Source organism: Kogia breviceps, chromosome 16, assembly GCF_026419965.1.
Source record: "Kogia breviceps isolate mKogBre1 chromosome 16, mKogBre1 haplotype 1, whole genome shotgun sequence".
In the NCBI taxonomy this organism is placed as follows: Eukaryota; Metazoa; Chordata; class Mammalia; order Artiodactyla; family Physeteridae; genus Kogia; species Kogia breviceps.
The window spans coordinates 5236538-5249874 of record NC_081325.1 but is presented as its reverse complement, the minus strand read 5'-3'; the positions used below and the strand labels follow the sequence as shown (position 1 = coordinate 5249874).

Here is a 13337-nt window from a genome sequence, read left to right as displayed (position 1 = left end):
TTCTACAGCTCAAAATAACCACGTTCCTTTGCCAAAACCCTTCTGCTTCATGAACGACAAGAAAATGGTTTATAAAAATCACTAGAAACATTCTTACAATAATAACAACACTAATTTTTAAAAAGCAGTCTTTTTCCAGAATACCATCACTCCTAAGCATTCACCAACCGCCTTCGTCAGCTTGGGCTGCTGAAACAAAATACCACAAAGTGGGTGGCTTTATCAACAGCAGACATTTATTTCTCCCAGTTTTGGAGGCTGGATGTCTGAGATCAGGGTGCCAGCCTGCCTGGGTTCTGGTGAAGACCCTCTTCTGCATTGCAAACGTGTAACTTCTTGCATCTTTTTTTTTTTTTTTTTCCTGCTGTTTCTGTCAAGCAATTTTAAAAGTTGAAGCATAGCTGAACAACAATATTGTGTTAGTTTCAGGTATACAGCAAAGTGATTCAGTTACATGTACGCGCAGGTACATATATTTTCGGCTTCTTGTATCTTCACACCGCAGAGAACGAGGGAACTGGCTCTCGGGCCTCTTCTCATCAGATCACTAATCCCTCCCAAAGGCCCCACCTCCATGCTGGAGGCTGAGGTCAGGGCTTCACCATGAAGTCAAGGGGAACGCAAGCATTCAGTCCACAGCACCAGCCTAGAACGAAAGGGACGTACACGGCTCGGCCATATTTTCAACTTCCCCCAAAGGAGCTGCATCTGTCACTGACTGCCCCTGTTTCTTTTTTTTTTTTTTTAATTTTTGTGGTACGTGGGCCTCTCACTGTCGTGGCCCCTCCCGTTGCAGAGCATAGGCTCCGGACGCGCAGGCCCAGCGGCCATGGCTCACGGGCCCAGCCGCTCCGCGGCACGCGGGATCCTCCCGGACCGGGGCACGAACCCGCGTCCCCTGCATCGGCAGGAGGACTCTCAACCACTGTGCCACCAGGGAAGCCCCCCTGTTTCTTGATGACAGTACATCACCCCTCTGGAGACAGCAGAAAGCCCGTCTGAGACTTCAGGCTTGTTTAGCCACTCTCCACCCAAGTGATTCTTCATAAGTGTTAAAGAAAAAAATTTTAAAAATACTTCTCTACCACTTTTCAGAGAATGATGGCAGCAGACACCACGTGAAGGAGCATTAAAGTTGGCCTTGACATTGTTCTCTGACACCCTGTCTCCACTGAGAGCTCCATCCTGGAGCAAGATGAGAGAAAAGAAAGAGCTCTTTCAACACAGACAGCGGATTACCCACCCAGCAGCCCCGGGATGTGAAAACTACAGTAATATCTCCTTCCGTGTCTAATGAAAACCTCAGTCTCAGCCAGCGATGGCTGATTTCAAAACAACATCACTTGCCTCGTGCAAACAGACCAACCAACCAAAACGTTGAAACGACGTGGTTTACGTTAAAAAAAATTTCGTTTTATACCCATGTGAAATGTGATTTAACATTACAATTTCTTTGCTTTTGGATGGTAGGAATAGCTCGTTCGATTTTTCCGGGAACTCCCCAACTATGGAAATTTCACCATGATGCTGGGCCTCCGAACCACACGGGCACGCACCGCGGACACCGAACACGTGGCGTGTCCGTGACTACAGCGTAAACGGCGCCTCCGCACTTCAAAAGTCAACCTCCCGATGGGCTGGTGACCATCTCAGTGTCTGAACTGGAGTCCCTGGTGCCGGGGGTACACAGAGGGGTCACCGGAGCGCCCCTCCGCGGAGGGGACGGGGAGGGGCTGTCAAAGTGGTGGGCTTTGTCGCCAGTCACCTGTCAGCTGACTCCATCCCATCAGCTGTCACTCTGCGCTAATTTCGGAAACTGTCCAGAGCAGTTGGCGCCTTTCATCGTCCTGCATCACAAAATCCCTCAAATGAAATACTCATCGGGCCACAGCCATCCTTAACCAAAAGGAAAGACCGGGACGCAGATAATCTAGGCACCAAACCTTACCAAGCGATCATGACTGTGGATACTTTTCTTGCTTTAAAACAGAACTGATTTAAGTGAACAAAGTATCTTTGCTGGGAAATGCTTGTTTTGCTACAAAACGATCTTCTTGATTCATTCAATGCTCTGTAATTTCCTCCATCGCTTGTATTTGGAAAGGAACTGAAAAGTGTGTTTATGTGTTTGTCCTCACGCCTTAGAGAAGGCAACCATGCATTCGGGGACACACAAGCCACCCCTGTAGGACACATCTGTCTGCTCAGCACCCACACTCAGAGGAGGTCCCAGATACCCTGGGGTACATCAGTGGATTCACCAAGTAAAAAAGGCAAGCAGCCCACCCAGTACGACCTCACATGGAACAGCTGCTGGGCATGTATCTAGACTTGGGGAGGCCCAGAGCTTGGGCTCATTTCTGCAGAGTAAGTGAGGCAAAGATAGTGGCCTGATGTGCCACGCATAGGCCTGCCCCTGAAATATGCAGTCCTGGGGCAGGAACCAGCAGAAGCCCCCAATCCACGGTCCTTCTCTTCCCACGACTGGTTCTGACTCACGGAACAAGCGTCCTCATGCAAACGTGGGTGGGTGGCCCAGAGCAAACCTCCAGTGGACCCAGCACACATCAGCCCCTTACAGAGAGCTGTCCTTGGGTCCAAGGGTGCGCTCTGGGCCTGGATCACGGGAGAGAACCAGGCAGGCCTGGCGAGTAGGCTTCTGGCCATTTGGAAGACTCGGGGTCCTGGGAACCCGGGGAACGGACTAGAGACAGGACGCTGCCCTTGCCACACGACTGCCTGCCCTGTGAAGAGGGACGCGCCCTGCCAGGGACCGCCAGCGCAGAGGTCCTCCAAAGGAGTTCAAATGTAAAGAAAAAAGAAAATGCAATGTCTTCATAAACATTCTGTGTCCCTTTACTACCAATCACGTATTCTTTTGTAAACCCTGAAAAATTTCCCCGTAAAACAAAATTTACAGCTTCATTTGTAAACTGAGGGCATTTGGAACCCAGGGCTTTCAAGGTCCTCTTCAGACCCGATCCCGAGGAATGCTAAGATCCCGGGGGTCAGTAGTGATGGCTCCATCTCAAACACTGGACAAGGGTAATATAAAAGACGAAAAAAAAAAATCTAAAGGATTTTAGAGTTTAGCGTAAAGGTCTTCAATCTCAGCCTCTCCAGTTAAGAGATGAACAATGAGATATTCTGCTTAATGAATGATCTGGTTAACAGAATGGTTAGATCTATCTTTCACAGGTAACTAATTATCACCTAATCAAAGTATAATAATACCCAACATCGAAAGTACAATCAGCATAATCATGGGGTTATGAATGACTCAAAACATCTCCCGTTTTCCAAGTCCGTGAACCGTACGCATGAGACCTGTAATTAACATGCAATTCATTAAGGAAATGTGGACACGCTGGGTAGGTCAGAGGATTGAAGTCGACAGTTTATGTAACAGTTAAAATTTCCAAGGCTATTTCTGGCGCCCGGACAACCTCTTCCAGGGGCTTTGATTTGGTTTGTTTCCCACCTGATACATTTTGACGCAAGCAGGCAACGCCATCCTGTCCTGAGACACGGAAAGCCGGCGCACAGTTAATAGCACTGACCTGTCCTTTCATATCTGGAGCAATGGAAATGGTGGGCCAGATGGTTGAGTAGATGCCAAAAAACACCAGCCAGATGAGCACGCTTCCCCAGACGGCCAGGTGACTGAACTACAGGAGAAAAGAGACACTCAGGCAGGTTCTCTGCTGACCCAGTAGCCACCTGACCACCACCCGCTGCAGGAGCCCTGGGTCCACGCCACCTTTCTTTTGTTTTTTTTTTTTTTTTTTTTTTTTTTTTTTTTTTTGCGGTACGCAGGCCTCTCACTATTGTGGCCCCTCCCGTTGCGGAGCACAGGCTCCGGACGCGCAGGCGCAGCGGCCACGGCTCACGGGCCCAGCCGCTCCGCGGCACGTGGGATCCTCCCGGACCGGGGCACGAACCCGCGTCCCCTGCATCGGCAGGCGGACTCTCAACCACCGCGCCACCAGGGAAGCCCCCACGCCACCTTTCTTTATGGAAAGGTTTCTACTAGACACCGGTCGAGAGTTTAAGTAACTAGTGGCCCCAAACTATCCTGAAGAGGAAAGTGCTTTTTCCACCACAGCTGGCCGTCCTGTAGACCCACGCTACAGTGTTACCAGGCTCCTCTCTGCCCCTCGCCAGCGTTCGCTCCACTTTGGAGCGGAATACATAAGGTGCCATTGCTCTAGTAAGAGGGCCTGGGACAGACAAAACGAACAAGAGGGGTCTGTTTAACATTTTGAGACCGTGACTGTTCATTTTCCAAAGAACTTTTAAAAACTTTGGAAAGTTATATCCCTGAAGGACACCACTTTGGGCATCTACTGAGTTGCGAATTTCTTCTCTGTCCTCTTGCTGGGGTGATCCTGGACTTCTTTTCAGCCACACTCCATGATCGAACCCGTCACGAGCCTCTGTCAGCTTTTTAAAAAGTCTGACTGCCGCTCGCCACCCCCTCACGCCCCAGGCTAAGCCCCTACGCCCTCTCACCTGGATTCACTGCCTCTGTCTCTCACAAATTCTCTGCTTCCACGTTCACCTCCCACCCCGCCCCCAATTAATGAGCACAGAATTAGAAGCCTATCGAAACAGCAGAGATGAACGTGAAACATTGGCCATAATCCTCAAAAGTTGGAAATAACCAAAATGTCCAAAACTGGGGACTGATTCAATAAGGGATGGGATATTGATAAAAGTCAATACTCTTTAATCATGAACTATGACCTTGTAGAAGTACATATATGTGTATATATAGATATAGATATAGATTTATTTTTTTTTAAATTTATTTTTGGCTGCGTTGGGTCTTTGTTCCTGCATGCGGGCTTTCTCTAGTTGCAGCGAGCAGGGGCTACTCTTCATTGTGGTGCGGTGGCTGCTCCCATTGTGGAGCACGGGCTCTAGGCGTGTGGGCTTCAGTAGTTATGGCGCACGGGCTCAGTAGTTGTGGCGCATGGGCTTAGCTGCTTCACGGCATGTGGGATCCTCCTGGACTAGGGATCGAATCTGTGTTCCCTGCATTGTCAGGCAGATTCTTAACCAGTGCGCCAAAAGGGAAGCCCAGACTCTGTGTTTTGTAATATGCTGTCTTATTAAAAATATACACAGAGAACAAAGTCTGGAAGATTATACAGGAAATATTAACAGTAACTATCTCTTGGTGGTAAAATTATGGAAATTAAAAATTCCTCTTTCTGTCCTTCTGTATTTTCTTTGTGTGTCATTTTTTTTTAAAATACAATGCACATATACATTGGAAATGAGGGGATTGTTAACAGCTTAGAACTGTATTAAGTGCTCAGCAAATGAATCATCAGGGAACTCTGGATTGTACATGTGCCCTGATAAAGATCAAACCACAATTTTTACATGCAAAATTTAAAATAAGACAGCTAGATATTGTTTACTGTTTTCCTGGGGCTTAAAAAGATACTACACCATAAAAAATATCTATAGTGGATAGAGAAATAATTCTAGAGAAAACTTACTTTTGTCCAAGCTGTAGTCTCCAAACCAGCTTTCAGGCAAACAGTAACAACAACATACTGTGAAAGAAAAGAGGAATTTGGGAAATGTGTTATCTTCCCTTATTTTCACTTCCCAGAAGAAATCCCAAATCCTCCCCAGAGGCAGTTTCTCCGTGGCGTCTGGACTTTGAAAGTGCCATCCTGGTAGCTAATTCTCTGTGGGTCAGTTTTAGGAAAATTACAGGCAGGTTCTTATAAGAAAAGCCTTCATTTTAGTGACTGACTTCTCACAAGTAATAGTTACAATGCCCTTTTCTTAGCTTGGAAGACTTGTGGGGAGAAATCACCTTCCCTTGGCGTTGGTTTTGTTTTTCTCCCCTCCCCCGCCCCCCGCCAAGTACATGTGAAATGGTCCTCTGAATGGGGAAATCTGCTGATCACCTGTCCAGAAATCTTAATTCTGCATAATCTTCACTCAAATACGAGGTAAGCATTTCACAACCACTCTGAGCTCTAAGTGTTGCCAAATCTTGGCTCCCTGTCCACTGATAGCGAATAGAGATACGGAGACAGAGTTTGGAGGAAAGAGAAAAGAGCAGCTTTATCCCTTTTGCCAGGCAAGATAAGGAATCTATAATATATGGTTTAAAGATGTGAAATAAGTCATAACGACAAAGGCTTCATATAAAGGGAGAGGTAAAACCCACACATGTGCCATCTAAGAAAGATTCAATAAACAGGTAAACTTACCGTATAAACAATATTTCCAACAAATAAATAGTCTGTGGCATGACCATTGGCCAACACAGTATCTGAAAAACAAAGAGGTTACAATTACCCTCCCGAGCAGGGCACTGCAATCTATTTTATTCAGAATGCTAAAACAGAACTTTAGAGACATGTATCAAAATGTAAGGGAATTTTGAAAATTGCGTTGTCTGTGATTCTAATGCCTCCTTTTTCTAGCCCTGCATTTTTCACCTTATATTTTTGCCAAATGAAGCAAACAAACAAAATCAGGTTTCCTACAACCCAAACAACCAAACACTCGATCTGTGTGGAAACTTACATTTTCATACAGACTCAAATCTCCCTTTTGTCAGTTAGGAAAAGGAATAGTATAGAAACATGTTAATCTATCTTAGTGGGTGCCAGTATTAGACCTTTTCCATGTGTTAATTTACTATTTGTCCTTAATTTTTACTAAATTGGAATTATAGGCCAACCGCAGAACTACATGATACAGAATGAGTGCATGATTACTGAACTCAGAGAATTTAAAAGAATATTCACTACTTGTGTTCTCTGTCAACTTCTACGTGAACTTCTGGAGTCTATAAATGGGTGAATGCAAACAACCCAGTGAGAGACGCCTAGACAGTACAACTAGGATTCTGAAGCTTTAATTTTATAGCTTTCCAACTTTTTCTTCCTAAGGATGACTATTACAATTCACATAACAATCACTAAGGCAGGACTCTAAGAGAATTGTCTAGTTCAGGGCAGCTAGCCTGCTGTGCAAAGTCTGGTTTTGACCCTGAGGGGTCAAAGCCTGTTTTAAGATCAGAAAATAGTTTCTTTGGGTGACACTGCCGATCCCCTTTTATTCTCTTTTATACTCATCTGTGGCCTACAGGCCAAGTGTATAGGGATTTTTCTGTTCAAATTTCCAACCCAGTAGCTGTTGTACACACATATTTGGGCTCACCGATTTACCCAACTGTTTGTTGAAGAATCTGACGGTTATTAAAGAATCAAGATCCTTTTAGTTTTCGCAAACACCATGAGGATCAAGTACCATCACAGGGAAAATGTGGTAATTGTGGGGCCCTGCATCCAGCCACAGGGCATGCCCTTTCTCCTAGTTCTAGATAAGTAAATGTGTGGATAAGGACAGATGAACCCACAAAGTGACATCACGGGCTGCGTTAGGTACTGGCCTAAACTCAGGGCTTGCTCCTGGGCACCATGAGAGTTATCCTAGGGTGGCCACTGACTTAAAAAGGATTAATCTGGGGCTTCCCCGGTGGCGCAGTGGTTAAGAATCCGCCTGCCGATGCAGGGGACGCGGGTTTGAGCCCCGGCCCCGGAAGATGCCACATGCCGCGGATCAACTAAGCCCGTGCGCCACAACTACTGAGCCTGCGCTCTGGAGCCCGCAAGCCACAACTACTGAGCGCATGTGCCACAACTACTGAAGCCCGCGTTCCACAACAAGAGAAGCCACCGCAATGAGAAGCCCGCGCACCGCAACGCAGGGTAGCCCCCGCTCGCCGCAACTAGAGAACGTCCGCGCGCAGCAACGAGGACGCTATGCAGCCAAAAATAAAATAAATAAATGAATAAATTTATTTTTTACGAAAAGAGTGACTAATGAAGGGAACCCCCTCCCCTCTGTGGTCAGGCCGAGGAGGAGAGTGTGGTGGGACCTCACAATTCACACCATCAGGAGAGAAACAGGGTAAGGCCTTGGTACAAAGGAACGCAACTGCCATCGCTTGACGGCCTTTGAAGTGGGCAAACTCTGTGATTACCTCTGGGACTGAGAGCTCACCGGTGAAGAGAACATCTCCACGGAGACACTGAAGACCACGGACCACCCTGCTGGCAATTTGTCATGAACAGAAGGAACAGACAGTGAAACCCAGGGACATCTTCCAACCACAGCTTCTAGAATTTTATGATGCATTAATTTCTACCTTGCCATGCCAGTAAAATGCTACTGGCATTAAATAATATGTTTGCCCTTGAACGAATCTGAATGCACTTCAGATAACGTTTACCATTTCAGCTCATCATTTTGGAAGGATCACTCAAGACTGCATTTTAGCTTTCCGCTTGGGAAGGAGCATCTCCTATCCCAATCGAAACTAATACCACCTGGGAATAATTTATTCCTTGCAGGAGAATCTCCCAAACTAACTTGAGATTCTGGGACATGTCAAGAGCCTCGGAAAAGATAGCATCCACTAGACAAGTCACAAGTCACTGCTGTGCCCGCCCTGGTGGGGAAATTCCCACGGAATACAGTATTCTCTTAAAGGCTGTATTTCAACTGTTTTAGAGGCAAATACCTGTGGGCATCATTCCCTGTTAAAATTTGCCAATAACATCCTCCTGAAGAAAAGATCTGAACTCCTAAACCACCACTGGCAGATGAACGCATTAATAAGATACAGCTTGTTGATAATTCAAGGCTGGAAAAGCCTGTCTGGACTGTCCAGTGTATTCCTGAAGCGTGCTGCTGACAAATTACTTCTTTCCACTTTGTTGTTTAATCTCAACAGTACGGTTACGATTCCACCACTCCACTCAGGAAAACAACTTCCCTGTGGTTTAGCTGTTTTCATTTTAGTTGGATATTTAAAATCTCAAGTGATTTTTTTTTTTTTGGATAGGAGAAAAAGAACCCCCAAGCCAAGATGAGTAATTGGGTCTCCAAGCCAGCCTTCAGAACAATATTTATCCACCATCTATGTAAACGATAAGATGATTACTGCAGACAAAGCAGCAGGGGGTGGTACAGAGGGATGTTTGGGAGGAAGGGGGCAGAGAGAGGGGAAAGGACAGTTCAGGTACAAAAGGACTCAGCCCGCCTAGAGGCATGGAGGTGGACTCCTGCCCTGCTGGGGTAGAACCTTGAGATGCACAGGGCGGGGCGGGGTGTGGGATAGGAGCAGTACAGTGGCCCGAATGGTGAGGTCCGCAGGGGCCAGACCACACCAGGTTCTAAAAAAGGTCCCTGTAAAAGAGATCCACCAAACGTGCAGGTGGAGACAGGTGATCTCACCAGACCTCTGTTAAGCGGCAGGACACTGAGCATTTCCCGACGGAAACCTCGCGTTAGCACACGAAGCCTCGCGTTAGCACACGAAGCCTCGCGTTAGCACACGAAGCCTCAGCAGAGCTACGGTAGAGGGAAGGAGGGTCAGGCCGCCTGTGGCGGCAGCACCGCTGGCATCTCACTGGACGGTGTGAGATCAGCCAGCCCTTTGCAGGCTGAGGATCACATCCACCCAGATGAGAGCTGAAACGCTGCCGGACCAGAAGCCCAGGGAAGGAGTTCCACAGAGGAAAGAACCTGAAAGAGCGAGAGAGTTTCCCAACTGCTTTGTTGGATAAAGCACTGAGTCACATTTAGAATGACCAGTTGTGGCCACATGCGGTGTCAAACCTAATATAATGATGGTGCCGACCATATACATCGAAAGTATTGTTACAAAATACGAGAGCTAGAAGCCGCGTCCTGAGAGCCAGGCATTCTCTTAGAAGCCGACACAATGCCTTGGCTTCAGGACCCTCAGACCCAAAGCAGCCGCTGAGCCTGTTCGTCCAGACTTACATTATTTGCAAAATCCGGTTGCATCCTGGGACTGACATGATGTAGGTTTAGCCAAATGAGGTCTAGAAACGCAGACTCTGAAACAGACTGTTGTGAACAATGGGGACAAAGCCACATGGACCCTCGTGTGAGTAGTGATGACCCCAGATGCTGCACGTAAAAAGCGCTCTGAAAATAGCTGTGGGAAAACCCACGGTCTGTAACAGAAGTATGTATCGTTTTCTAAACAGAATGATAAAGGAACTTACCTCAGATGCTTCCAGAGGGCCAGGTTGATGACATCTTATAAGGATGCCATTTCAATTAAATGCTCATTAAACACATTACATCACGGCCCAGCTAAACCACAAAAATGTATTCAGAAAGGGCTCTGACAAAAAGCAAAATGTGAAGACTAAGTTATAGCATAGTGCTGTGCAGCCAGAGAAGACAGGGTTTCATAATCAGGAAAACAGATGGGCTGAACGTATGTGTGTGTTTTTAGTGCAGTTAAGAATCCATGGAGTGCTTGGATTCCAAATCACAGGTGGGGCTTCCCTGGTGGCGCAGCGGTTAAGAATCCGCCTTCCAATGCAGGGGACAGGGGTTCGAGCCCTGGGCTGGGAAGATCCCACATGCCACGGAGCAACTAAGTCCGTGCGCCACAACTCCTGAGCCTGCGCTCTAGAGCCCGTGAGCCACAACTACTCAGCCCACGGGCCACAACTACTGACGCCCGTGCTCTGCCACAGGAGAAGCCACCGCATGAGAAGCCCGTGCACCACAACCAAGAGTAGCCCCCGCTCGCCGCAACCAGAGGAAAGCCCACGGGCAGCAACAAAGACCCGACACAGCCAAAAATAAAATAAATAAAAATAAAAACTTTGTTAAAAAAAAAAATCACAGGTATCTCACTCACATAGGACTCCATCCGGAGAATTAGGGGAGGTGGCACCATTCCCTCCACGTCAGGACACCTGCCAAGAATCCTGGCTGCAGAGCAGACGCCAAGTTCCTCCTGTTTTCCTTCTCCCACCCTTTTGCTTCTAGAACCTTCAGCAGCACTAGTTCAGAGCAGGCCTGATTCCACAATGTTCATCAGGCTGTCCATTCCCCCCATCTCACCCCTGGGGCCTCTTAAGACTCTGGAGGCTCAGAGGAGGTATGATGCCAGCCGGCTACTATTAGATGAATATCAAGAGTGAAAGTGTCTTCCAAGTTTCAAGCAGCTAATTTACAAATAAGCTTAGAACTCATCCTGCTCAAATGTCTGTACTGCAACTGAAACAATTCTTTCTGCTATTCACAAAGAGAAAATTTATTTTTTCCTTTCTTGGTAAAGAGTGGTATAAACTATTGGAAAGAGTTGCTAAAAGGTGGAGTTTATACAACTGTTAGTGATTATAATTACATTCATAACCTGCACTGGGTTAAGTTCCTGGTTATATAAGCCTTTTGCTGGATTTTCTCTGACATTTCTGCTGGATAAACTTAAGGAGGCGAAACTCAGATTTCAATCTCTTTTTTCACTCCTGTTTACTAAAAATAGATTTTAAAAAGGAAGCAAAAATGATGGAAAGTAAACTCGATTGCCTGCCGATGTCAAACAGCCACCTCGTGGGCACAGACTATTTTTTTTTTTTATTCCCGGGAGTATAGGCTAATGACATTCCGCGACCCTTCGTACCCAGGTGGGGCCCGATGACTAGTTCTTGCCAATCAGACATGAGCAGAAGTGATGGATCGCCTCCTGCCAGAGAAGGTTAAGAGCAAGCGGTCCTTCCCTGCTCTCTCCCATCGCCACGTGAAGGCCTGAGGGGGGGCCACCGTATTGAGAATGACTAGGGCTTGCTTTAATCAGGCGTCGAAAGACATGGACGTGATGATCGTGAAGGAAGGAGTTTATACTCACGGATCCCTAGAAACAGGATGCACGGGGTGGCAGGCAGGGCCAAGGGAAAGCACCAGGGTCAATCAGGAGGCAGGAAGGGAGAGCATGGCCCAGAGCCTCTAGCGGGGTTTTCACGGGACAAAATGGACAAAGCAGGGTAGGTACACTGTTTAGGCTCAGGATTAGATAGTGTAAATAATTTCAACAAGTCTCTGGGTTTTAGGTCGATCCCTAGTTATGGGGTACCTGGCCCGGGGGTGATTTAGGGCAGGGGATACTGGCCTGGTGTGAGAGAGTGAGGTACAGAGATGGCTGGGGGTGTGGGAGCCAGAAGGGTTGGCTGCAAAGCAAAGGCATGCTTGTGGGACAGGTGTTTGCTCCCCCCAGGAATTAGCCAACCCTGGGAGCACAGTCGCTCCAGGATCACGGGCCCAAATATCAGGGCATCACAAATGCAGAAAATAAGAAAATACAGTCCATACACCCATGTACAATGCACTTCTCCGTGCGATCGATACACGAGGCAGAAATAAGCCTTTACTGGACTGAGGCCCTGAGATTTGGGGGCTGTTTGTTGTAGCAGCTACTCCCACCTTAATACACCTCGATTCAACTTCCCAATAGAAGCTATATGGGTGAAATCCGGGAACTCTGGCTCACGCTTCGTCCAACATTACATCAAACCCAACTGTTTAAAATATATGTAGCCCAGAGCTTATTAAGAGAGACACTGAAACGTAAGAAACGTTTAAGTGCGTGAAAGCAACGGCCCTCCTGCCCCATTCTGTGTTTCCAAACAGCAGTGCTGTAGGCACATGAGGTGGACTTCACGTTACTAGTTCACTGTGTTTAACCAGAACAGAAGACAACGTTCTGAATTTGGAAACTTGGTTTTGAATGTACTACAGTGACTGGGTTAGCGACTAGTGATTTAGATTTATACGCTAGCTATAGTTTCATTTGTGTAAATCCAAGAAGCTTCCAGAGTGTTCTGTCTTTCTCGTCTTTAGTGAGCAAGTTCCATTCACTTCATTTATATGCTTCAGGATTTTGTGACTGTCCATGCTACCCTGCTTCCCAGATGGCAGAGGCCACCTGGAGTTACTACTCCCCTTTTCTGACCCATTTAGCATTGAATGTTCGTCTCTGGATCTTTTTCATTTATCCTAGATCTTAAAATGGGTACACAGTACGGTCAGTGACTTGGCAATGGGAAGAAAATGTCGGCTCTTGTTTCCCGTACCTTACTTTAAAATGCCTTAAAATATAGTATTTTACGGGTAGGCTTTGTGACAGAAGAGCAAATTCTCCTGACAGGTTGAGGACACAGTACAACCAGGGAGACTAGGGAAGCCCTCATTAATGCAATATCAGACCCTTCCAGTTCTACCTCCTAAGCAGCCCTCTAATCCATCCTCTTCTCTGACACGGTCACGACACAAGACCCCACAACAGCCAACCAGCCGGATGTCAACAGTCATCGGCCGGTGTGGTCACACTAAAATGCATCAGATACATGGTTCTCCGCTTATAACCCACCAATGGCTCCCAGTAAACTCATACTACAAAAGGCTCACTTGTCCCAACGGGCTGGAAATGGTCTGATTCCTTGGTCTCCATCCTTTATCCTCCCAAG

The 13337-nt window shown here is 47.0% G+C and overlaps 1 protein-coding gene across 6 annotated transcripts in view; it reads right to left on the bottom strand.

Annotated features, from left to right (window-relative positions):
• The window catches only part of ATP8A2 (ATPase phospholipid transporting 8A2), a 516648-nt gene that overhangs the window by 120628 nt on the left and 382683 nt on the right, over positions 1-13337 (bottom strand). For all 6 annotated transcript variants that reach the window (XM_067016712.1, XM_067016711.1, XM_067016707.1 and 3 more), the window contains 3 exons: positions 6240-6301; positions 5511-5567; positions 3561-3668 (listed from right to left, as the gene is read on the bottom strand). In XM_067016712.1, coding sequence (XP_066872813.1) covers positions 3561-3668; positions 5511-5567; positions 6240-6301 — 227 coding nt within the window. The remainder of the gene's footprint in view (positions 1-3560; positions 3669-5510; positions 5568-6239; positions 6302-13337) is intronic.